We start from the raw sequence: 27,089 nt of genomic DNA on the forward strand, positions 1-27,089 counted from the left end.
ATTAGCTCTTGGGGAATGCCGGCAAATGTCTTTAAGGACAGCTGTTATTATTATTTATTTTTTGGAGGGGGAGACAGAGTCTTGCTCTGTCACCCAGGCTGGAGTGCAGTGGTATGATCTCGATCTCAGCTCACTGCAACCTCCACCTCCCAAGTTCAAGTGATTCTCATGCCTCGGCCTCCCGAATAGGTGAGATTACAGGGGCGTGCCACCACACCCAGCTCATTTTTGTATTTTTAGTAGAGATGGGGTTTCACCATATTGGCCAGGCTGGTCTCGAACTCCTGACCTCAAACGATCTACCCACCTCAGCCTCCCAAAATGCCGGGATTACAGACTTGAGCCACCGTGCCCGGCTAGCTGTTATTTTTAAGGTTTAAAATGTTTTAATTTCCTCTTATTGAGGAGTTCATGCTTTCATGCTGACTGTCCCTAACTTCTGCAGCCAAGGAATTAAACAGCTTTAGGCTTTTTAAGCTCCAATGTGTTCAGAAAAGTGTTTCAACCGTGGTAATCTGCTTGTCGTGCTGCATTTATCTCCTACTAGATACCCACATGCGTCCCTCTTCTTCTCAGGCAGATAATTGCAAAGGGGTTGGAACCAGAGAAAAGAGTTGAGCTGGTGCTGAGCGGTGGATATAAAAAGCAGTGTCACCCTGGTGGAAGTAAATAGACTCTGAGACTGTAATCTCTGCCCTTATTTATTTTTGAAACCATAAACGCTCAGGAGGAAGCTTGTTGTTTATTTGGCTACAGAAATCTTTGACTGCCGTCATGTATGGTTTTTAACTTGTTTTTATTTCCATACGTTCCATTGTAGCAATCTACTCTCTTACACCACCTTGGTTTGCTCCCTAAATATAGTTTTCATTGCAATGTTGTTGTTTTTGGCCATAGACTTCTAACTTCTTTGTGTTTTTTTTTTTTTTTAAAAAACCAGTGTATTCATTACCTGTTTTCCCAACAGAGTTCATCTGGTGATTTAATGATCAGAAACATTCAGCTGAAACACAGTGGGAAATATGTTTGTATGGTGCAAACGGGGGTGGACAGTGTTTCATCTGCTGCTGACCTCATAGTAAGAGGTAAAACATTTATGCCTCCTTGAGTTTGTAACTTCACATCTTAACAGCATTCCTTACTGGAGGAAAAACCATGATGAGATAGTATGTGAGCATACGAGTTATAATATTGATTTCATCCCCACTCATAGACCACAGAATATGACAATAGGGGTGAGTGCTAATTCAAAGAAATAAAAATCTGAACTCTGCCCTTCAAATAGCTCTCACTGTAATTGCCATTCCACAGCTGCTGCCAAGCTGATGTGGTTTTTTTTTTTGAGCATGTCGTTAATTCAGCGATTGTATTTAATTTGAAAGAGAATATTGTGCTGTGTGTTTGCTTCCAAAATAATCAGGATTTGGGAATAATTGTATGTAGGACAATTTTCTAAAAATAGAAAAAAAGTATTAGGATTATTCAGAATGACTGAGAAAATTTGCCAACCTGAGCTGCTGTCCAGGATACTGATTTGCTACTGGGCTGAAAAATGACCAGAGTGTTTCATAAAATAAAACACATCTAGATATCAGATTGGGAACTACAGAGCTAAACCAGTGGATTAAAGGGAAAGGCATCACACCAGGAGAAAAGGACATTGAATTTAGAAAGGTACAGGAATCCTGCTGAACACAGGCTTTAAAAAAAAAAAAAGTGAATATCATCTGCAATCAGCGAGTATTATCGTTTGGGAATTACTGCCTCACATCCAAATTTAAGATCTAACAACAGACATGCAGGGAGGGGGAGTAGAGGGAAGTAGTTGTTCCATTACCAGGTAAATGGCCTTTTCCCTAAGTGCTTTTGAAATTGGGAAAAATCAGAGATATTGAAGTGGTCATGTGACATTCTCTTCTCTTTGATGGGAGAGGATGACATTTATGGAATTGCTACCCAGTGTTTCCATTTGTGCCTTCCTTAGGTTCACCTGGACCACCAGAAAATGTGAAAGTAGATGAAATTACAGATACAACAGCCCAACTCTCTTGGAAAGAAGGTAAAGACAACCATAGCCCAGTTATATCCTATTCTATCCAGGCTCGGACACCTTTCTCCGTGGGTTGGCAAACCGTCACAACAGGTAAAGGGGGAGAGGCAGATGTCATGTGCACACATATAAATGGATTTCAAGTCAATGCTAAAGCAGGCAGACTCTTACCTCTGAAATATTCCTTTGTAGTGCCTGAGGTCATCGATGGGAAAACACACACAGCCACTGTAGTTGAGTTAAACCCATGGGTGGAATATGAATTTCGTGTTGTAGCCAGTAACAAAATTGGAGGTGGAGAACCCAGTTTGCCCTCAGAAAAAGTAAGAACTGAAGAGGCAGGTTAGTGTTTTTGTTTTCTGAGTAACGGATTAATAGATTTCTGTGTACTTCCATTTCCCTTGGCCCTGAACTCCAGGCCAGCAGGGAGTCGGCCTCAATAATCCATTGTTGCGATTATCTGACCTTTCTAATGGCAGAACTGGCCATATGGCATTTGTCAAAAGAAACACATGGAAGTGATTCTGATGTAGTGTGACATTTCCAAGAGTTCAGTCCATTGCAAACGATCATTAGTGCATGTTGGGTGAATATGTTTTTGTCACTTAAGGTTGTAATTACTATCTGACATAGTTACCCTGTTAACAAGGGAAGTGCTGTTTTCATTTATAACAAGCATTGACAAATTGGTAGGATAATGACATTTGGGAGTTCTGCTGCTAGGAAATCTCATTTTGCCACCAAGCTCAGTGAAGGAGCTTAAGCAATTGATGAATAGGTATATTTTGTCACTTCAAGTGTTGAATTAAGAAAGAATCATTGATAGGAATTTCCATGTGAGACAACTATTCACATAGACCATAAGACTGCTTTTACTATTCTAAAAATATCCTAGCATTAAAACTCAAACTAGAAAGTGTACATAGCATCACATTATAGGGACAATTGAGACCTAAAGATTGCCTTTTCAGAATCTGTAATATTACTTAGTATTAACTAAAATGAAGTTTGAAATAGAGCGGGTATATCACTTTAGGAACTCAGCTAAGATGGAAGTCATCAAATATGTTTCAGTAATTTTCATGATGCTGTTTCACTCAGAACAATGCACATAATGTTTATGTTAGGAAATATGAGAAATAGAGGAACTGTGCTTGTCCTGGTGTTCTGGTCATTTGTTCACACAACACATATTTTAGGGAGCACCCTCTCTGTGCTCAGCACTTTCTAGCTATTGCAGGTACAGCTGTGACCATAGCAAAGACCCACCTTCATGGGACTTATATTCTAGCTGTGTCGTGGGGTTCACTAAGACTAAAGTTCTCAGTGTGAGAATCTGATGCTCCTGTGAAGTTTATAAATAATACCTCAGAACAAGATTCGAGGGTTTGAGTCTGGGTCATCCTTACGTATAGCCAATGTTGTTCTCAGAATTATATTCTACTTGGAATAGTCACAAGCTAAACATTCATGCTGGATTGATTTCCCATCATCTCCGGTGAATCACATTTTCTTGTTTTATTAACTCTCATACTAGCAAAGTATCTTCCAACTTGGTCATGTTTTTATTACTGTTTGAGAGATTTTGAATTTTTTTATGATTTCATGTAAATATGTTGTTTGATGATCTCATAAAAATATGTCAATGTATATAATATATAAGTATTATGTACATAAACACCCATATGTATGAATAATATGCCAATGATGAAATTATTTTAAATATTAAAAAATTGCATTGTCTTTTAGATAAATATTACTAAATGCAAGTACCATTTCATCTCTGTTTCTCTGACCTGTACAGTTCCAGAAGTGCCTCCTTCTGAAGTCAACGGAGGAGGTGGAAGCCGGTCTGAACTTGTAATAACCTGGGATGTAAGTGTTTGGGCAGCATCTTCCCCATCAGGGTGTTGCTGTTCCCATGATCATTATGGTTTCCCAGGTGGTGGTGCCAATGGTGCAGCTGGTGGTGGTGGTGGTGCTGGGGGTGTGGCTGGTGGGTGCTGCTGCTGCTGGTGGTAATGTAGGTGGTGGTGGTGGGGTTAGTGGTAGTGGGGCTGGTGGTGGTGGTTGTAGCCCTAGTAGCTAATATTTTTTGATACTTTCTCTGAGCCATCCACTGTTCCCAGCATTTAGCATATATTTTCCTCATGTCATCCTTGCAACAATTTACAGATGAAAATACTCAGGCTTGGATATAAGAAATAATTTGCCCAGGGTCACCTGGTTGGTAGACAGAGAGATGAGTTATGTTGTGGCTGTTGCCCCCCAAGCTCCCCTTATGACTTTCCAAGCAGCTGTGCAGGCCCCACTGGTGAAGTCACCTATTCCAACAGGTGCTTGAGTTTGTTTCTTTCCTGGCCATTCTCTCAGCCATTGGTTTACATCATCAGTGGGAGAAAGGTTAATAGGTTTTAAGTCAAAAAGTACTAGAATTGCTTGCAGTTTTTGAAGATGTTGATGATCTGTCAATAAAATTTTTGACATGACTTAAGTATAGCTTCGAGTTTAACTCGTTAATATTTTTTTCCTTTTTTTTGAGACAGTCTTGCTCTGTTGCCCATTCTGGAGTGCAGTGGTGCAATCTCGGCTCACTGCAACCTCCACCACCTGGGTTCAAGTGATTCTCCCACCTCAACCTCCCAAATAGCTAGAGTTACAGGCATGTGCCACCATGCGCGGGTAATTTTTGTATTTTTAGTAGAGACGGGGTTTTGCTATGTTGGCCAGGCTGCTCTCAAACTCCTAACCTCAAATGATCCAGCTGCCTTGGCCTCCCAAAGTGCTAGAGTTACAGGGATGTAATTCGTTAATTTATAAATCAGTATTTACTTCCTTTTTTTTTTTTTTTTTTGTTTGATGGAGTCTCTCTCTGTCACCCAGGAGTGGCGTGATATTGGCTCATGGCTCATTGCAATCTCTGCCTCACAGATTCAAGCAATTCTCCTGCCTCAGCCTCCCGAGTAGCTGGGACTACAGGCACATGCCACCATGCCCGGCTTATTTTTGTATTTTGAGTAGAGACAGGGTTTCACCATATTGGACTGGCTGGTCTCAAACTCCTGACCTCGTGATGGCCACTCGCCTTGGCCTCCCAAAGTGCTGGGATTACAGGCGTGAGCCACCGTACCGGGCCTTTTTTTTTTTTTTTTTTTCAGTTTTACTTAATTGTTCTTAATCACCATTTCAATGTTTCTTCTCATAAAGTCAACATTAAGAATTAGATAATTTTTATTTGACTTAAGAGATCAGATATTTTCAACTGAAAGTATATCTTACTATTAGAAGCTCAGACTTCAGCTATAAGATGATCAGCTATCTGAATAATCACAGAAAATTCCAGTTCATTGTCTGGATGGCTATGAAATGGTGATGTATGTCTGTTTAAAAGCAGCTGACATGACTCTCCTGCTGATGTTTTTCTCCTTTTTTCATCCAACTGCTTAATACAATGTAGTTGATTATTTGATGACTTTTACAAATAAATGCCTGTGGATTACAGCTGCATTCATTTTTGCCTTGCCCTTATGTGTAAGGGTGATTCAGTATGTCTTTCCTTTATAGCCAGTCCCTGAAGAACTACAGAATGGTGAAGGTTTTGGGTATGTTGTTGCTTTCCGCCCTCTTGGGGTTACCACCTGGATCCAGACAGTGGTGACATCCCCCGACACCCCAAGATATGTCTTTAGGAATGAAAGCATCGTGCCATATTCACCATATGAAGTTAAAGTGGGTGTTTATAATAACAAAGGTGAAGGACCATTTAGCCCAGTGACAACAGTGTTCTCTGCAGAAGAAGGTATGGAAAACATGACTGTGTATCAGTTCCGCCTAATAATAATTATTTGTGCTCCAAAAACTGATTTGGAGTCTCGTTTTGACTTCAAATATATTTATTCCAAAGAACAATGATCTAGGTAGTAGTTAGATTCCCACTGCAAGTCATAAAAATCAATCATAAATGACTTGAAGTATAAGACTTAATGGATAGTTAGAGGATGTAGCTGTGAAAGGAAAATAAAACCTCAGGACCGCAGTTCACTAGGCCAAAAGGAAGAAATTAAGCTGAAAGCTGAGTCATGCAAGGAAATGCCTTTGCTTTTGTTCCTAACCAGATAGCTACAGATAAAAGGTTAAATCTCTCTACAGGTAGCTACTCTATGTTCGCCTTGCCTTATGTGAAGTGCTGATTTTCTGAGCAGGAGACCTCATTGATTAGCATCCTATCTGCTCCTTTTCCCTTGCAACATGCGGATTACCATACCCTTCCTCTTTCCACTCCAGCCCACTCTAAATATTAAAGCCCTCAGATTCACCTTTGGAAATGGACACAGACCACAGACTGTTTCTGTGAACCCGTTTTTTCGTTTTTTTGTTTTTTTTCTTCTGGGCATGTCCTTAACACCTTGGTAAAATAAATCACAAAATTGATTGAGACCTGTCTCAGATCATAACCATCAATTAAAACTCTGTTTACGAGGAAAACTTGCTACGTTCGAGCTTGTGAAGCAAGGAAAATCACAGCCTTACCTTGAGGTAATAAAAATACACCCCTTGGAGCTACCCTAGTCCTAAGTTGTACAGTGGTTCCCATGGCCTGAGAAAAGGATGTTACTGGATGAACAGTCAGGAGCAGTGGTATCTCATTCAACAGATATGCAATGTGCAGGTTTGAGGGATATGAACCTGCTGGTGGAGATACAGACGTACTTCACTCTGGACCCATTCCGTTTCTTTGCCTTTCTTTTATACCTGTCTCAGATATTGAGACATCTACCTTTTGTCTCGTGACTGCTTTAGAAAATAATCAAGGTAAAAGAATTATACAAAGTTGCCATTTCATAGATCAGCAAAAAACTATTGGCCATCTCATGTAGTTCTACAAAAAAAAATGGCAGAAACTAACATGTATTGAAATTTTACTACCTGCCAGACATTACCTAATTTGATATTTCAAATAAAAAATATAGGCACTATTATTTCCCATTTACAAATGGGAAAATGGAAGCCTTGTAAAAGAGAGTAATAAATTTGCCAAAATTCCTAATAGTGGGTGGTACAGCCAGTATTTTAACCAAGGGCCTTTGCCCTTAACCATTCTGAGCTCACAAAATATATCAGTGTCCCCCCTACCCTCCAGACCTGACAGTAAGTTGCAAAAAGTTGCCTGCAGTTGTCACTCCTAAGAATAGTAAGTAGAGTTGATTTTTCTTCGGATCCCCGCCCCTATTCTTGTCTTCTCACTTTTGGTTGAGTTCTGAGAAGGATCTTTTTTTTAGGACTATAAAAGTCTTTGCAGAAGAGTCTTAAATTCATAGCCAGACCTCATTTCTAAAAGCTGCCAGGGATTGCAAGGGCAAGTCAGGGGTCTGGCGAGTGATGGCAATTATCCAGGGAGTTTTCGGACCCTGTTTACCTGTGCATCCAGGACCTAGGTGCTGGCAACTGGAAAAGAGGGGCAGCAACAGCCTCTTACCCATTGTTGCCTCCCTCATTTTTCTTCTCCTGTTATCATTTTTGCTCCCACTGAAGAGTTAGCTAAAAGTCTTTCTGTTCAAACATGAAAAATGAATTTGGCTTACCTAAGAAAGGAGCAAAAGATTTCTGTGAAATCTACTAGGGTGTCTCTGTGAATCCAAGGGAGAGTTATGCAGCAAACCTCACAAAGAACTTTAATCAGAGAAGCCCTGTAACCTCAGAAAATGGTCTGCTCCTCTAGAGCACCTGCACTGGATCAATGGGCTCCAAGTACTCCTCAACTCTCCAAACCAAGTTTCAAATTACCAGGAGAGAAAATCTAAGAGGCCCAACCGTAGACCAGGAATTCGTCTTAGCATAAAGCCACCTTGTCTGAGAAGCAGGATCATTTGACGGAGAAATGCACCTGAGGGAGGGGAAATTCCTGCTCAGAGCTGGGTCCTGAGAGGGGAGAACCACCGTGAACCCCATAGAATCTCAACAGTGCTTATTACAAAGGGGTATCTTCTTGCTATATAGTAAGCCACCTGCATTTCTGTCTACTCCTTCAAAACAGCATGCCATCCACATTTCAGTTGTCTCTGCAGGCCTCGCTAGAGAAGGTACTCACTCAGTGTTTATTGTGTAAATGAGCGTTACTTAACCTAGACCTTTGTTTGGCAAAATGAAAGCTAAATACCATTTGTGGGCAGAGAAGTTCCCAAGCAGTAGGAATGAGATGAAGGGAAGGAAATAAAGACAAGGTGAGGAGAAGACAGGCAAAAACAGGAAGATAAGGAAGATGCCAAGAAAGAGGTGCAAGGGGGGAAAGTCTAGGTTGCCACAGCTGTTTAGCAAAGAAAAGCCTTTGGCTGTTTAGCAAAGAAAAGCCTTTGGCGATGATGCCATCTTTTCCTAAGAAACGGAAATGGACCAGTGTCTCTATTTTCAACATATGGTGCCAGAATATTTCATACAATTTTCAAATATGTAAAAATGCTTTTATAAAAATAAGAACGTTAATCTGTGTTTTAAACTAACTGCCAAAGTTATCATCATATTTCAATTTCTGTTTCCGAACAGAGCCTACAGTGGCCCCATCTCAAGTCTCTGCAAATAGCCTGTCTTCCTCAGAAATTGAGGTTTCATGGAACACCATTCCTTGGAAGTTGAGCAATGGACATTTACTGGGCTATGAGGTAATTTCTTTTTGGATTAAATTGTGTATGTGTGTTACCATGCTACTTTGTCTGCTTGCATTTAAAACAATGACCTCTTATTCGAAGTTTGTCTTTGGCCGAAATTTTTTTATCAACACGTTGTTTCATCTGATGTTCAATGTATACTGAATTTAACCAGTTGAATGAAAATAGCATTAGCTGGAGTAGAAAAGGAATAAAAAAGGATATGAAAGGAAATCATGTATCATGTGGGCCAAATATTTTAGATGGGTTGACTAAAAAATAAGGGTGAGATTGAACTGCAGTATTAAGTTCATAGAGTACTTTCGTCAGCAGGAAGCCACTGTCCTCCAGCTCTTTGTCTTAGTTTCTTGGTGGCTTTGTTACATTCTGGGATTCTTTTATAGGCTCTAGAGAAGCCAGCTGTCTGTAAGATACTTTGAGCCTTCAAAGACCTCTCTGTTTAGTGAAATAGGATGAAACATCTGAAACAGAGGATAATGTAAGGCCAAATATAATGAAGGTCTGACTAGGTCACCCAAACAGGAAATGTTTGCATTGTCAAGAAGGATGGGACATATTGAAAGTCTTCATAAGGGTGGTAAGGCTTCACAGGACTTTCAAGGGAAAGTAAGTAAAGGTGGAAGGAGTGGAAAACATTCTGGATTAGCCATGGCATGATGGAAAAGCAGAGGAGTAGAGGCCTACCTGCCAAAGGTTCCTGTTTGGAAAGGTGACTTCAGATAGGCACGGGAGGACCAGGTCACAGGTGGCTTTAAAGGCTAAGAAGAACCATTTGAACTGGGTCCCCTCTTTAGTAGTGAGCAGTTAGAGGAAACTGGGAGCAGCAGAGCTGAGAACTGGCAAGATAAATAAAATTCAAAGAAGATTTTGCCAACAATGACATTGTGGGATTCATAGTTGTGATTTCATCCCACCCACAGCTGTCTTCTTATGAAGCTTCCCTCCAAGCTTCCCTGAGGAAGTGTGTAACTCCTGATTCAGTGGCAGACTTACACGGGCAGGTTTGCATCACAGGGCCAGGTACCCCTCCACTTGCCAACACACCTTCAAATGAGGGCTCCAGGGTGGTGTCTTGATCAAATGTAAATTCTCTGTGGACTGTGAAGCCTAGCAAGTCAGATTCTTGTTTGAGATATTTAAATAAGAAATTATAGAGATTATAGTTAGTGAATGTAATGCAGTAGTGTGTCAAATTTAGGGCTCAGTTCAGACTTCTCAAACTAAGGCCATGGACAGGCAGGACAAAGCTAATCTGCAGAGATGAGATACACTCTCATGCATACCTAAAGAATGGAGGAGACAAGGGCCCGTGGAATGTGCAAGAGGGCAGAATAAGCCAGGTGTGATGGCTTGCGCCTGTAATCCCAATACTTTGAGAGGCAAATGCAGGAGGACTGCTTGAGCCCAGGATTTCAAGACTAGTTTGGGCAACTTAGTGAGACCCCCATCTCAACAAAATATACAAAAATCAGCCAGGCATGGTGACACATGCCTGTAGTCCTAGTTACTTGGGAGGCTGGGATGGGAGAATTGCTTGAGCCTAGGAGGTCAAGGCTTCAGTGAGCCGTCATCCTGCCATTGTACTGTAGCCTGGATGACAGACTGAGATTCTATCTCAAAAAAAGTTGGGGGCAGCCAGAATAAAATAGCTCTTTGACAGTCATTCAGTTCTCAAATGACTTGGCCTTACTCTTTTTCATAATGTAACCTTGCCCTTCTTTTTAATATATTCTCCTTATATTTGAACTGCCTTGAGAGAGTTTCTGTTCCTTCCAACAAAACAAGCATTGACTTGAATTAATATTAACAAATTAAGAAAAGAAAGGATAGGGAATAGAGCAATGATGCTCAAAGTATGGACTGTGAACCCCCTACAGCAGAATTACCTGAAGGTGTTAAAATTGAGCTCCCACAGCTCTCCCAGAACCCACTCAATCCAAACATTTGGGACCAGGTCTTGTTAGTGTATATTTTTAGTAACTATCTGTAAGGAAACATCTTCCTGCACACTTAAACATAATAAACACTGGTCTTGACACAGCGAAGCCTTATGAGAGACAGAATAGTCCAGACTTAAGGAAGAGAAAGAGAGTACAAAGAAGTAAAACACCACATAAATACAGGAGAACAACTTAATCCGCATCTTTTAAAGGAAGCCCAGAACGGCTGGATGCAAGATTCCTTTAATTCCATGACAATGGATGTAAGCAATGAAGGATGATGGGGAGCCAACAGTAGCTCCCTTGTGCTTACAGAACTGGCAGTGGCATTGGCAATGGAGGTAAAGGTATATGGGATGGAAGGAGCACAGCTGTAAGGGAGTGTGACTCTGAGGCCAGTCCCATGGCAAATCCCAATTCTACCGCTTGCCAGCTGTGTTGGGAAAATTACATAAACTCTGTGAGCCTCATTTTCCTCACCTGTAGAATGGGAACAATAATAGGCCTAACCTCACTAGGCTATTGGGAGGATTGGATAAGATTAGTTATGTAATGAGATTCTCATAATTTCTGGCTCTTTATTTATTTATTTACCTATCTATTTATTTTTGAGATGGAGTTTCGCTCTTGTTGCCCAGGCTGGAGTGCAGTGGCATGATCTCGGCTCCCCACAACCTCCCCATCCCGGGTTCAAGCGATTCTCCTGCCTCAGCCTCTCGAGTAGCTGGGATTACAGGCGCGCGTCACCATGCCCAGCTAATTTTTGTATTTTTTAGTAGAGATGGGGTTTCTCCATGTTGGTCAGTCTAGTCTCGAACTCTTGACCTCAGGTGATCTGCCTGCCTTGGCCTCCCGAAGTGCTGGGATTACAGGCGTGAGCCACTGCACCTGGCCAATTTCTGGCTCATGATAATAAGTAGTCAGTAGGTGTGAGACATCCCTCAGAAGAATTTCTGAGACATTAATGTATCTATTTCTCCCCAGTAAATATTCTGTAGCAAATAATTGACGGTAAGCTCCCTTAACTCAAGGGATTATGCCAAAAGCTATCAAAAGGAGTTGCCTGCAAGAGCAGGCAAACTCCTTCCTAGCTTTGTTTCAAAAGTTCAGGCCATTAGGCAGATTGTTCCATGTTTCTTGGAGGGTCAGAGGAGAGAAATTGCAACTGAGGAAAACATAGAAGAGAAATTTCCAATGACATTGGCAGAAATAAATGTCTGAAGTTTACAAAGCCTCCTGGGGCCTACATCTTTCTAAGGCAGTACCCAGGTTGACGGCAAGATTGAACAACTGTGTTTCCCGCACTCAGCAGTGATTTCTCACTCACCAAACATGGCCCCCAGCTGCTAGAATTAAAGGGCTCAAATCAAACACAAAAATAAGTGATCTTGGGGGCTTTGGGAAGGGAGCCACAGGAATGACTGTGGCTGAATCTCCCATTAGCTGAGCAGGATATGGAATTCAATGTTTGATCAAATTTATTTAAAGAAAATAAATGAACACTGCCGGGCGTGGTGGCTCACACCTGTAATCCCAGCAGATTGGGAGGCCGAGGCGAGCGGATCATGAGGTCAGGAGATCGAGACCATCCTGGCTAACACAGTGAAACCCCATCTCTACAAAAATACAAAAAATTTTTAGTAGAGAGGAACACTTTTATACTGTTGGTGGGAGTGTAAACTAGTTCAACCATTGTGGAAGACAGTGTGGTGATTCCTCAAGGATCTAGAACTAGAAATACCATTTGACCCAGCAATCCCATTACTGCGTATATACCCAAAGGATTATAAATCATGCTGCTATAAAGACACATGCACACGTATGTTTATTGCGCACTATTCACAATAGCAAAGACTTGGAACCAACCCACATGTCCATCAATGATAAACTAGATTAAGAAAATGTGGCACATATACACCATGGAATACTATGCAGCCATAAAAAAGGATGAGTTCATGTCCTTTGTAGGGACATGGATGAAGCTGGAAACCATCATTCTCAGCAAACATATCTCAAGGACAGAAAACCAAACACCGCATGTTCTCACTCATAGGTGGGAACTGAACAATGAGAACACTTGGACACAGGGTGGGGAACATCACACACTGAGTCCTGTCGTGAGGTGGGGTAAGGGGGGAGGGATAGCATTTGGAGATATACCTAATGTAAATGACGAGTTAATGGGTGCAGCACACCAACATGGCACATGTATACATATGTAACAAACCTGCACATTGTGCACATGTGCCCTTGAACTTAAAGTATAAAAAAAAAAATTAAAAAATTAAAAATAAATAAATAAATAAAAATAAAAAAATTAGCTGGGCATGGTGGCAGGTGCCTGTAGTCCCAGCTACTCAGGAGGCTGAGGCAGGAGAATGGCATGAACCAGGGAGGCAGAGCTTGCAGTGAGCCAAGATCGCGCCACTGCACTCCAGCCTGGGCGACAGAGCGAGACTCCGTCTCAAAAAAGAAAAAAAGAAAATAAAGAAAATAAATGAACACATATGGAACTCCTTAGATGAGAGACTGACATGCACACTCACCATGAACAATGTTGTCCTTTACAGGAATCATGACAGGATCATAATTCTTGACCTAGTCATAACTTGTAAAATAGTTAAGAAAAATAAATGGAAGAATATATGTGAATGGCTTGTGGGATTCCAAACTGAACAGAGTGCTAGCAGTCACTGGTGGTTGTTGAACAGCTTAGGGGCAGGTAGATGTTGATTTTTTAATATAGTCATGCACTACATAATGGTATTTCAGTTTAGGACAGACGACATATACAACAGTGGTCCACTAAGATTATAATACTACAATTTTGCTTTACCTTTTCTATGTTTATGTATGTTTGAATATACAAAAATGTACCATTGTGTTACACTTGCCTACAGTATTCAGTACAGTAACATGCTGTACAGGTTTATAGCCTAGGAGCACTACGCTACACCATCTAACATAGGTGTGTAGTAAGTTATACCATGCAGGTTTGCATAATTGCACTCTACGATGTTCACACAGTGCAACAACCATCTAATGATACATTTCTCAGAATGTATCCCTGTCGTTGTAACACATAACTGTATATAAATTTAGGTCAATAAGAAGTCATCCAGATAAGGATGTTTTATAAGAAAGGAGAATTACACCATTATTGGTCACACCAAGAAAGAGAGTTTCACTGAAAGACAGAAAATTTAAAAATCCTCATAGAACCGTCACAGTGTCTAAGTCCACACCATTTTAGAATTAGACAAACCTGTGTTCAGATCTGCTAGTTTGAATACAAACTCTACAAGGAGAAGGTAACTCGGCCTTTTTCTTCATTGATCTATCCCAAGTGCCTGGAGTAGTATCTGACATACAGGAGGCATGCAAAAAATATATGTTGATTGAATAACTGCAGTTTGGGCTCTGCTACCCTGTTGCTGTATGGCCTTGAGCAAGTTGTTCGAGTTCTCCAAGGCTCAGTTAAAATAGAGATAATAATAACTCACAGCATTGTCTGCATATTAAATGAGATAAAGCAGCTATTGTCAAAATGGCCGAAAGAGACTTTGGGCTTTCACTTTTCTCTGTTTTGAATATTGGGCTTTGGAATGAGATTGTACTGAAGAAAAAAAAAGCAAACCAGTGAAGTAACATATTACTATAGCACAATCCCAGTGTGGGACCCAGTGCCCACCATTTCTAATGCGTGCTGATATTGCCATCAAAATGGGGCACAGAAAGATGAGAAGAGCTATGGGAAAATGGGACTTTCTTGAAATTAATTACATGTTGAAATGCATTGCCGCTTGCCTGTTTGTGTAAAGAGTAGCAAATAGAATGTCCAAATGTAGCATGAATACAGTATTGAAAGGAAACAACGATTAAACATTTCTTCCCCAAATGCTTGGTAAGTATAAAGAAAAATGAAACAAGCTGAAAGAAGTACTAATTGGGAAAATCTTACAAAATAATTTATGTAATTACACCAAGATAAAAATATGTCTTTTCTTAGTTTCAGTAATGATTTAAAAATTAACCTTGGTAGGGGGAAAAGGACTTGGCAGAGTATTTAATTATCAGTCGTGTGGCTAACTTTCTGGGTTGCAGTTTCCCCAGTTTGGCTTTAAAATTGTTAATAGCTCCTTCCTTTCTCTTATCTCAGTGAGGGTTGATCATGTGCCATGTGGCATGCTGAGCACACATCATCATTAGCATCTAGACTAATTTTCTTTCTGATTTGACCAAGCAGTAGTTGAGAAGCTCATTTCCCTGGGCTCCAATTTATTTCATCAGCTAAGCCGTTACACTCAGGCTCAGATCTTTTCTGGTGCCCTTTTGGGTAGGAACAAGAGATACAGACATGATGAAGAGAGGCAGAAGCCTTTAAGTTCATGGATCCTGGGTGCCTGAGGAATGAAAGCTCCCACGTTCTAGTGCAGTATCTACAGTGCATTTCTTTAAAGTCCTCTGTTTTGAAAGAACCAAATTTGGGAGAATGATCTTGATAAATGATTAAACCAAGTCTACACTTGTGAAATGACACAGATTAGCATATTGTGGAGGAATCAACCTTTTTTTTAAGTTTGGCAGAAGAATGTAATTAATGTGCCATAATAGAATGCCAAACTTAAACGTCATTGATGCCTTCTTCCAGCCTCCTGTTCCAAACAGCTGTACGGAATGTGTTCCTAATATTTCTTTTTTTTTTTTTTTTTTTTCATTTATTTATTATACTTTAGGTTTTAGGGTACATGTGCACAATGTGCAGGTTTGTTACATATGTATCCATGTGCCATGTTGATTTCCTGCACCCATTAACTCGTCATTTAGCATTAGGTATATCTCCTAATGCTGTCCCTTCTCCCTCCCCCCACCCCCCAACAGTCCCCGGAATGTGATGTTCCCCTTCCTGTGTCCATGAGTTCTCATTGTTCAATTCCCACCTATGAGTGAGAACATGCGGTGTTTGGTTTTTTGTCCTTGCGATAGTTTACTGAGAATGATGGTTTCCAGTTTCATCCATGTCCCTACAAAGGACATGAACTCATCATTTTTTATGGCTGCATAGTATTCCATGGTGTATATGTGCCACATTTTCTTAATCCAGTCTATCGTTGTTGGACATTTGGGTTGGTTCCAAGTCCTTGCTATTGTGAATAGTGCCACAATAAACATACGTGTGCATGTGTCTTTATAGCAGCATGATTTATAGCCCTTTGGGTGTATACCCAGTAATGGGATGGCTGGGTCAAATGGTATTTCTAGTTCTAGATCCCTGAGGAATCGCCACACTGACTTCCACAATGGTTGAACTAGTTTACAGTCCCACCAACAGTGTAAAAGTGTTCCTATTTCTCCACATCCTCTCCAGCACCTGTTGTTTCCTGATTTTTTAATGATGGCCATTCTAACTGGTGTGAGATGGTATCTCACTGTGGTTTTGATTTGCATTTCTCTCATGGCCAGTGATGATGAGCATTTCTTCATGTGTTTTTTGGCTGCATAAATGTCTTCTTTTGAGAATTGTCTGTTCATGTCCTTTGCCCACTTTTTGACGGGGTTGTTTGTTTTTTTCTTGTTAATTTGTTTGAGTTCATTGTAGATTCTGGATATTAGCCCTTTGTCAGATGAGTAGGTTGCAAAAATTTTCTCCCATTCTGTAGGTTGCCTGTTCACTCTGATGGTAGTTTCTTTTGCTGTGCAGAAGCTCTTTAGTTTAATGAGATCCCATTTGTCAATTTTGGCTTTTGTTGCCATTGCTTTTGGTGTTTTAGACATGAAGTCCTTGCCCACGCCTATGTCCTGAATGGTATTGCCTAGGTTTTCTTGTAGGATTTTAATGGTTTTAGGTCTAACATTTAAGTCTTTAATCCATCTTGAATTAATTTTTGTATGAGGTGTAAGGAAGGGATCCAGTTTCAGCTTTCTACATATGGCTAGCCAGTTTTCCCAGCACCATTTATTAAATAGGGAATCCTTTCCCCATTTCTTGTTTTTGTCAGGTTTGTCAAAGATCAGATAGTTGTAGCTATGCGGCATCATTTCTGAGGGCTCTGTTCTGTTCCATTGATCTATAACTCTGTTGTGGTACCAGTACCATGCTGTTTTGGTTACTGTGGCCTTGTAGTATAGTTTGAAGTCAGGTAGCGTGATGCCTCCAGCTTTGTTCTTTTGGCTTAGGATTGACTTGGCGATGCGGGCTCTTTTTTGGTTCCATATGAACTTTAAAGTAGTTTTTTCCAATTCTGTGAAGAAAGTCATTGGTAGCTTGATGGGCATGGCATTGAATCTATAAATTACTTTGGGCAGTATGGCCATTTTCACGATATTGATTCTTCCAACCCATGAGCATGGAATGTTCTTCCATTTGTTTGTATCCTCTTTTATTTCATTGAGCAGTGGTTTGTAGTTCTCCTTGAAGAGGTCCTTCACATCCCTTGTAAGTTGGATTCCTAGGTATTTTATTCTCTTTGAAGCAATTGTGAATGGGAGTTCACTCATGATTTGGCTCTCTGTTTGTCTGTGATTGGTGTACAAGAATGCTTGTGATTTTTGTACATTGATTTTGTATCCTGAGACTTTGCTGAAGTTGCTAATCAGCTTAAGGAGATTTTGGGCTGAGACAATGGGATTTTCTAGATATACAATCATGTCATCTGCAAACAGGGACAGTTTGACTTCCTCTTTTCCTAATTGAATACCCTTTATTTCCTTCTCCTGCCTGATTGCCCTGGCCAGAACTTCCAACACTATGTTGAATAGGAGTGGTGAGAGAGGGCATCCCTGTCTTGTGCCAGATTTCAAAGGGAATGCTTCCAGTTTTTGCCCATTCAGTATGATATTGGCTGTGGGTTTGTCGTAGATAGCTCTTATTATTTTGAGATACATCCCATCAATACCTAATTTATTGAGAGTTTTTAGCATGAAGGGTTGTTGAATTTTGTCAAAGGCCTTTTCTGCATCTATTGAGATAATCATGTGGTTTTTGTCTTTGGTTCTGTTTATATGCTGGATTACATTTATTGATTTGCGTATGTTGAACCAGCCTTGCATCCCAGGGATGAAGCCCACTTGATCATGGTGTATAAGCTTTTTGATGTGCTGCTGGATTCGGTTTGCCAGTATTTTATTGAGGATTTTTGCATCAATGTTCATCAAGGATATTGGTCTAAAATTCTCTTTTTTGGTTGTGTCTCTGCCTGGCTTTGGTATCAGGACGATGCTGGCTTCATAAAATGTGTTAGGGAGGATTCCCTCTTTTTCTATCGATTGGAATAGTTTCAGAAGGAATGGTACCAGTTCCTCCTTGTACCTCTGGTAGAATTCAGCTGTGAATCCATCAGGTCCTGGACTCTTTTTGGTTGGTAAGCTATTGATTATTGCCACAATTTCAGAACCTGTTATTGGTCTATTCAGAGATTCGACTTCTTCCTGATTTAGTCTTGGGAGGGTGTATTTGTCGAGGAATTTATCCATTTCTTCTAGATTTTCTAGTTTATTTGCATAGAGGTGTTTGTAGTATTCTCTGATGGTAGATTGTATTTCTGTGGGATCGGTGGTGATATCCCCTTTTTCGTTTTTTATTGCATCTATTTGATTCTTCTCTCTTTTCTTCTTTATTAGTCTTGCTAGCGGTCCATCAATTTTGTTGATCTTTTCAAAAAACCAGCTCCTGGATTCATTAATTTTTTGAAGGGTTTTTTGTGTCTCTATTTCCTTCAGTTCTGCTCTGATTTTAGTTATTTCTAGCTTTCTGCTAGCTTTTGAATGTGTTTGCTCTTGCTTTTCTAGTTCTTTTAATTGTGATGTTAGGGTGTCAATTTTGGATCTTTCCTGCTTTCTCTTGTGGGCATTTAGTGCTATAAATTTCCCTCTACACACTGCTTTGAATGTGGCCCAGAGATTCTGGTATGTTGTGTCTTTGTTCTCATTGGTTTCAAAGAACATCTTTATTTCTGTCTTCATTTCATTATGTACCCAATAGTCATTCAGGAGCAGGTTGTTTAGTTTCCATGTAGTTGGGCGGTTTTGAGTGAGTTTTTTAATCCTGAGTTCTAGTTTGATTGCACTGTGGTCTGAGAGACAGTTTGTTATAATTTCTGTTCTTTTACATTTGCTGAGGAGAGCTTTACTTCCAACTATGTGGTCAATTTTGGAATAGGTGTGGTGTGGTGTTGAAAAAAATGTATATTCTGTTGATTTGGGGTGGAGAGTTCTGTAGATGTCTATTAGGTCCACTTTTTGCAGAGCTGAGTTCAATTCCTGGATATCCTTGTTAACTTTCTGTCTCGTTGATCTGTCTAATGTTGACAGTGGGGTGTTAAAGTCTCCCATTATTATTGTGTGGGAGTCTAAGTCTCTTTGTAGGTCACTCAGGACTTGCTTTATGAATCTGGGTGCTCCTGTGTTGGGTGCATATATATTTAGGATAGTTAGCTCTTCTTGTTGAATTGATCCCTTTACCATTATGTAATGGCCTTCTTTGTCTCTTTTGATCTTTATTGGTTTAAAGTCTATTTTATCAGAGACTAGGATTGCAACCCCTGCCTTTTTTTGTTTTCCAGTTGCTTGATAGATCTTCCTCCATCCCTTTATTTTGAGTCTATGTGTGTCTCTGCACGTGAGATGGGTTTCCTGAATACAGCACACTGATGGGTCCTGACTCCTTATCCAGTTTGCCAGTCTGTGTCTTTTAATTGGAGCATTTAGCCCATTTACATTTAACGTTAATATTGTTATGTGTGAATCTGATCCTGTCATTATGATGTTAGTTGGTTATTTTGCTCGTTAGTTGATGAAGTTTCTTCCTAGCCTCGATGGTCTTTATAATTTGGCATGTTTTTGCAGTGGCTGGTACCGATTGTTCCTTTCCATGTTTAGTGCTTACTTCAGGAGCTCTTTTAGGGCAGGCCTGGTGGTGACAAAATCACTCAGCGTTTGCTTGTCTGTAAAGTATTTTATTTCTCCTTCACTTATGAAGCTTAGTTTGGCTGGATAGGAAATTCTGGGTTGAAAGTTCTTTTCTTTAAGAATGTTGAATATCGGCCCCCACTCTCTTCTGGCTTGTAGAGTTTCTGCTGAGAGATCAGCTGTTAGTCTGATGGGCTTCCCTTTGTGGGTAACCCGACCTTTCTCTCTGGCTGCCCTTAACATTTTTTCCTTCGTTTCAACTTTGGTGAATCTGACAATTATGTGTCTTGGAGTTGCTCTTCTCGAGGAGTATCTTTGTGGCGTTCTCTGTATTTCCTGAATCTGAACGTTGGCCTGCCTTGCTAGATTGGGGAAGTTCTCCTGGATAATATCTTGCAGAGTGTTTTCCAACTTGGTTCCATTCTCCCCGTCATTTTCAGGTACACCAATCAGACGTAGGTTTGGTCGTTTCACATAGTCCCAAATTTCTTGGAGGCTTTGTTCATTTCTTTTTATTCTTTTTTCTCTAGACTTCCCTTCTCGCTTCATTTCATTCATTTCATCTTCCATCAGCGATACCCTTTCTTCCAGTTGATCGCATCTGCTACTGAGGCTTCTGCAATCTTCACGTAGTTCTCGAAACTTGGCTTTCAGCTCCATCATCTCCTTTAAGCCCTTCTCTCCATTGGTTATTCTAGTTATCCATTCTTCTAATTTTTTTTCAAAGTTTTTAACTTCTTTGCTATTGTTTTGAATTTCCTCCCGTAGCTCAGAGTAGTTTGTTCGTCTGAAGCCTTCTTCTCTCAACTCGTCAAAGTCATCCTCCATCCAGCTTTGTTCCGTTGCTGGTGAGGAACTGCGTTCCTTTGGAGGAGGAGAGGTGCTCTGTTTTTTAGAGTTTCCAGTTTTTCTGCTCTGTTTTTTCCCCATCTTTGCGGTTTTATCTACTTTTGGGCTTTGATGATGGTGATGTACAGATGGGTTTTTGGTGTGGATGTCCTTTCTGTTTGTTAGTTTTCCTTCTACCAGACAGGACCCTTAGCTGCAGGTCTGTGGGAGTTTACTAGAGGTCCACTCCATACCCTGTTTGGCTGGGTGTCAGCAGCGGTGGCTGCAGAACAGCGGATTTTCGTGAGACCACAAATTCAGCTGTCTGATAGTTCCTCTGGAAGTTTTGTCTCAGAGGAGTGACCGGCCCAGTGAGGTGTCAGTCTTTCCCTACTGGGGGGGTGCCTCCCAGTTAGGCTGCTCAGGGGTGAGGGACCCACTTTAGGAGGCAGTCTGTCCGTTCTCAGATCTCCAGCTGCGTGCTGGGAGAACCACTACTCTCTTCAAAGCTGTCAGTCAGACAGGGACATTTAAGTCTCTGGAGATTCCTGCTGACTTTTTGTTTGTCTGTGCCCTGCCCCCAGAGGTGGAGCCTACAGAGGCAGGCAGGCCTCTTTGAGCTGTGGTGGGCTCCACCCAGTTCGAGCTTCCTGGCTGCTTTGTTTACCTAAGCAAGCCTGGGCAATGGCGGGCGCCCCTCCCCCAGCCTCGCTGCCGCCTTGCAGCTTGATCTCAGACTGCTGTGCTAGCAACCAGGGAGACTCCGTGGGCATAGGACCCTCCGAGCCAGGTGCGGGATACAATCTCCTAGTGTGCCGTTTTCCAGGCCCGTTGGGAAAGCGCAGTATGAGGGTGGGACTGACCCTATTTTCCAGGTGCCGTCTGTTACCCCTTTCTTTGACTAGGAAAGGGAACTCCCTGACCCCTTGCGCTTCCCGAGTGAGGCAGTGCCTCGACCTGCTTCGGCTGGCGCACCGTGCGCTTCACCGACTGTCCTGCACCCACTGTTTGGCACTCCCTAGTGAGATGAAACAGGTACCTCAAGCAGAAATGCAGAAATCACCAGTCTTCTGTGTCGCTCGGGCTGGGAGCTGGAGACTGGAGCTGTTCCTATTCGGCCATCTTGGCCCCACCCCTTCCTAATATTTCAATTAGAATGAAAGATGATGTAGGCCAGGCGTAGTGGCTCACACTTGTAATCCCAGCGCTTTGGGAGGCCGAGGAGGGTGGATCACCTTAGGTCAGGAGTTCGAGTCCAGGATGGCCAACATGGTGAGAGACCCTGTCTCTACTAAAAAAACAAAAATTAGCCAGGCATGGTGGCGGGCACCTATAATCCCTGCTATTCAGAAGGTTGAAGCAGGATAATTGCTTGATCCCAGGAGGTGGAGATTGCAGTGAGCCAAGATCGTGCCACTGCACTCCAGCCTGAGCAACACAGTGAGACTGTGTATCAAAAAAAAAAAGAAAAAGAAAAAAGAAAAGAAAAAGGATGTCAAATATGTGAGTACTTTTTTGAGACTCTGAAAATCTCACTGTAAAAAAAAAGACGTATGCATTAGGTCTAATTCCCTGCAATCAGGCAAAGAATTCACTCTAGCACAAGTTAAATGCACATGGGAAAATAGGATACAGACAATTGAGGCATACTGAAATAAATATGACAGGCAAAAATGCATTCAAGTGAGTATAATGCAGACTTTTGAAGAGGGTCAAAGGGTTGGTTTTACTGGAGAGAGCCATAGCAGTAGCCTTTCGTGAGTGAGGGTTGCCTAAATGGTGCTGTATTCTTTATTAGGCAAAGATATTCCGTACCAAATGGTGGCTCAGCATTAGGGAATGCAGGGTAATAAATATCCCAGCCTCTCTTTGCTTCCACCCTCCCATCACCAGCATCCTATTACCTACACCCAGCTAGAAGCCACAGGGCAAAGGAGCCAGACTGACAATAGTTCATACCAGTCAGCTCTCCTAGGGACTGAGAGCAGAGTGAAGAAGAGTGGAAGACAGATCTGGAGTTGTCTTCCTAAAAGACCTTTAATGCATTTTTACCTGCTTTCTATTTATTTAAATGTGTCTGGTCTAACTGCTAAGTTAAAATATTTGTTTTGAAAATCTGTAAGTATGAATATAATTCTTTTTGTCTATTAAAAGAGTATTTCTGATATAATACCTATTCTTTAATGGCTGAACAATGCCATTTTAATAGATTATTTTTACAAGCTGCATTTCATTTTTAAATTTAAATTGAGTGACATCTCTGATGCAGTGGTATTAAGGACTCTTCACAATAGGAACATTCTTTTTTGGAAAAAATCAAATTACTGGAACTAATAGGGATATTTTTAATTCTGATATTTCTCAACTGTGTTTCTGTTTACTTACCCAAATAAAAATATATTGGTTTGTGAAATGGTTTTATGATTCTGAAGGAAAAAAAAAATTGTATTGCCTTATCAAGAAATTGGAGTTTTGATGTCTCATGGATGAATACAGTATTGAGACTTGAGTACATAGCCTGGTGAATCTCTGCCATAGGAAGGAGGGAGGCATTTTTAAACTATATTCAGGTCATCCAACAATTAACAGAGACACAGATCAATGGAACAGAACAGAGCCCTCAGAAATAATGCCTCACATCTACAACTATCTGATCTTTGACAAACCTGACAAAAGCAAGCAATGGGATAAGGATTCCCTATTTAATAAATGGTGCTGGGAAAACTGGCTAGCCGTATGTAGAAAGCTGAAACTAGATCCCTTCCTTATACCTTATACAAAAATTAATTCAAGATGGATTAAAGACTTACATGTTGGACCTAAAACCATAAAAACCCTAGAAGAAAACCTAGGCAATACCATTCAGGGCATAGGCATGGGCAAGGTCTTCATGTCTAAAACACCAAAAGCAATGGCAACAAAAGCCAAAATTGACAAATGGGATCTAATTAAACTAAAGAGCTTCTGCACAGCAAAAGAAACTACTGTTAGAGTGAACAGGCAACCTACAAAATGGGAGAAAATTTTCACAACCTACTCATCTGACAAAGGGCTAATATCCAGAATCTACAACAAACTGAAACAAATTTACAAGAAAAAAACAAACAACCCTATCAAAAAGTGGGCAAAGGACATGAACAGACACTTCTCAAAAGAAGACATTTATGCAGCCAAAAAACACATGCAAAAATGCTCATCATCACTGGCCATCAGAGAAATGCAAATCAAAACCACAATGAGATACCATCTCACACCAGTTAGAATGGCCATCATTAAAAAGTCAGGAAACAACAGGTGCTGGAGAGGATGTGGAGAAATAAGAACACTTTTACACTGTTGGTGGGACTGTAAACTAATTCAACCATTGTGGAAGTCAGTGTGGCGATTCCTCAGGGATCTAGAACTAGAAATACCATTTGACCCAGCCATCCCATTACTGGGTATATACCCAAAGGACTATAAATCATGCTGCTATAAAGACTCATGCACACGTATGTTTATTGCGGCACTATTCACAATAGCGAAGACTTGGAACCAACCCAAATGTCCAACAACGATAGACTGGATTAAGAAAATGTGGCACATATACACCATGGAATACTATGCAGCCATAAAAAATGATGAGTTCATGTCCTTTGTAGGGACATGGATGAAACTGGAAACCATCATTCTCAGTAAACTATCGCAAGGACAAAAAACCAAACACCGCATGTTCTCACTCATAGGTGGGAATTGAACAATGAGAACACATGGACACAAGAAGGGGAACATCACACTCAGGGGACTGTTGTGGGGTGGGGGAAGGGGGGAGGGAGAGCACTAGGAGATATACCTAATGCTAAATGACGAGTTAATGGGTGCAGCACACCAACATGGCACATGGATACATATGTAACAAACCCTGCACACTGTGCACATGTACCTTAAAACTTAAAGTATAATAATAATAATAAAAAATTCAACAGCAGTTAATGGTTGGTATGTACAGGCTTTGCTCCGAGCAGTTAAAGATATGGTGATAACCAAGACAGACAAGCCTCTGCCTCAGGTGTGTGAATCCACCTTGACATCCTTTCCCTCCTGCTGTCTGCTGGGTGAGGAAATGCAGTTAATTCCTGTCCCAGGTGCACATCCTCACTGGCAAACCAAGGCATAGTCACCCACCACTGCTCAAGAAGATAGCCTGTATCTCTCAGGTGTCCAGCAATGAAAAATGACTGCGAACCACAATTCAGTCTTAACAACCCTCTCCCCTGGAGTGGGTTTGCCTTTTATTTTTCCTGCTCTAAACTCAGAGTGAATTTGCAGTAGGAAAATTGCTGCGTTTCTTCAGTTCTGGAAAATTATCAGCCTTTTTCCCTTTGAATATTGGTTTTTCCTCAGTCTCTCCTTCTGGAACTCCAGTTAGAACTTTTCATTCTACCTTCAGTGTCTCTTAACTTTGCTTTTGTAATGTTTATTTCTTTATACGGGCTCTGTTCTGGGTTAATTAATTCCCTTTTCCACCATAAGTCTTCAGCTTAATTCTATCACTGATTTTATTTTTTTAATAATTGTAATTTTTTAGGTCTAAGAGCCCTGCGTGTTATTTTTCAAATCTGATTTTTTTTTAAATCTTCTGTCATTGCATAGTAGATTCAGTTTCTTCTTTAGTAAATCTAGACATTTTAAACAGAGTTATTTTAAAATTTGTTTCAGATCAGCGTATTCCATCTTGTCTTCCACTGGTTGGGTCTGCTGACATTTTCTTGCTAGCAGGGTTCCTCGTATGCTTTGTAATATTTGTCTCTCTGCTTATCTTTCGTAGATGCTACCTTCATCTTCTGTCAACCTTACGTTCACTCTTTTCTGAACAGTTACACTTCCAAATTTTGTTCCTTCAGCCTAGACACTTTTTCTTCTCCATCCCTGTACTGTAGTTGTGCCTGTCGAATCCAGATTAGCATAGAGATAGTCTGTTCTTTCAGTTGTAGTACTTTGACTGTTTAAATCCAAAACACAACTAAGAAGGAAAACGAGGTTATCTTTTGTATTTCTTTTTTCCACATTTTTAAAAAATGATCTGGCTTATGTAAACATTTTTGAACAAAATTGTATAGAACACAGTAATACTTACAGAAAATTGGCAATATTAATAACACTTTGTTCCTATTTTTAATTTTTTACATATATATATATATATATATATATATATATATATATATATATATATATATCTCCCCTTCATTCTCCCACTTATAATCTCATAGTCTGGCTTGCTCAGCACTTGTTCTGTTTGAATTTATCTGGTTCATGTATTTATTCGTTCATTATTTTTCTCCTCCTAGAGTCCCTTTTGTCTGTCTTCACTGCTGTGACACACAGCCTAACGCAGCACCTAGCACATAGTAGGTCTTCAGTAAATATTTGTTGAACAAATCAGGAAATAAATCAGTGCCCATTTTAATGAAAATCACTTAATGGAAAGGGCAGAATTTTTTTAAGCCTTCACATGTTTGGTGTCTTCCGCCCACCAGGTGCGGTACTGGAATGGTGGTGGAAAGGAGGAATCATCCAGTAAGGTGAAAGTGGCAGGAAATGAGACATCAGCCAGACTACAGGGCCTGAAGAGCAACCTGGCCTATTACACGGCTGTCCGGGCTTACAACAGCGCCGGCTCCGGGCCGTTTAGCGCCACAGTTAATGTAACCACCAAGAAAACGCGTAAGTATATTCTGATTTCTTTGAATGGTAGGGAAAATAGTTTGCATTAAAAATGATAGCCTTCTCTGTTATTTGAAATGGACAACCCAAGTCATTAGTCTCACTAGATTATATAAACCTAACTCCAAAACCTTAAAACTCAGAGCCACACATACCTTTATCTTCATGATATTCCTAAATCTTTAGGTAGAGTGTGAAAATGAATGTGCACCTTCTGAAAAAATCTTAGTGTGGGGTGTTAGGTTAAATCTATCCCCTTTTCTTTTAAAATAAGATATGCTTAGTTGGGTTTATTTTCATATATTTTTAGTTTCCCAAAGCTTAAGGATTTCTGATAAGCATGAATAAGTTAAAATTAATGCCGAAGAATCAAGAGTGATTTTTCCTTCTTTATCTTTCTTTTCTACATAATTCAAAAAATGACAATGTACATTAAATGGTTATCAGCAAAAGATGATGGTCCTGTGAATGTGTTGATACTTTAAAAAATCTAACCAGAGTTGTCAGTGTTGCTTTCAGAGCTGAGTTTTTGTTAGCTGTGTATTCACAGGTAAATTTGCCAGCTGCGGTCATGAGTTACAATGATATTAGTCTACAAGAAAGTCAGTGATTTACAATTTGGGAATGTTGCACACATATTTCAGTTAATCTAATAGCATAGTATACATTTAATCATTGTGTTTTATTGTTTTATTGGTACTTACTCACAATGCAAATGTTTAAGTTACTATTGTCATTGCCCTCATCATAGCTAATAGTGATTGAAAACATTATGTATCCCAAGTAATTTATGCTCATTCCCACATTTAATCCTCATAACTGCTCCCAAGAGGTAGGTGCCATTATTTTCGCTATTTTAAAGGTGATAGAAGTATGGCTTGAAGGGATTAGGTAACTTACGCACAGTGATACCATACTTTTACTTGCAGAAAATTGTTTTCTTAATTTATTTTTCAAATTTCTTAATTGAATAAAAATGTTTGCTTAACTAACTTTATG

General features: G+C 40.4%; 1 protein-coding gene across 2 annotated transcripts in view; it reads left to right on the forward strand.

The window, feature by feature from the left end:
- Positions 1-27,089, forward strand: part of CNTN3 (contactin 3) — a 361,804-nt gene that overhangs the window by 312,966 nt on the left and 21,749 nt on the right. For both annotated transcript variants that reach the window (XM_063630736.1, XM_055259312.2), the window contains 7 exons: positions 968-1,085; positions 1,985-2,143; positions 2,243-2,392; positions 3,855-3,925; positions 5,615-5,849; positions 8,591-8,706; positions 25,904-26,090. In XM_063630736.1, the coding sequence (XP_063486806.1) occupies positions 968-1,085; positions 1,985-2,143; positions 2,243-2,392; positions 3,855-3,925; positions 5,615-5,849; positions 8,591-8,706; positions 25,904-26,090 (1,036 nt within the window). The remainder of the gene's footprint in view (positions 1-967; positions 1,086-1,984; positions 2,144-2,242; positions 2,393-3,854; positions 3,926-5,614; positions 5,850-8,590; positions 8,707-25,903; positions 26,091-27,089) is intronic.

The sequence above is a fragment of the Symphalangus syndactylus genome, chromosome 21, assembly GCF_028878055.3.
Source record: "Symphalangus syndactylus isolate Jambi chromosome 21, NHGRI_mSymSyn1-v2.1_pri, whole genome shotgun sequence".
In the NCBI taxonomy this organism is placed as follows: Eukaryota; Metazoa; Chordata; class Mammalia; order Primates; family Hylobatidae; genus Symphalangus; species Symphalangus syndactylus.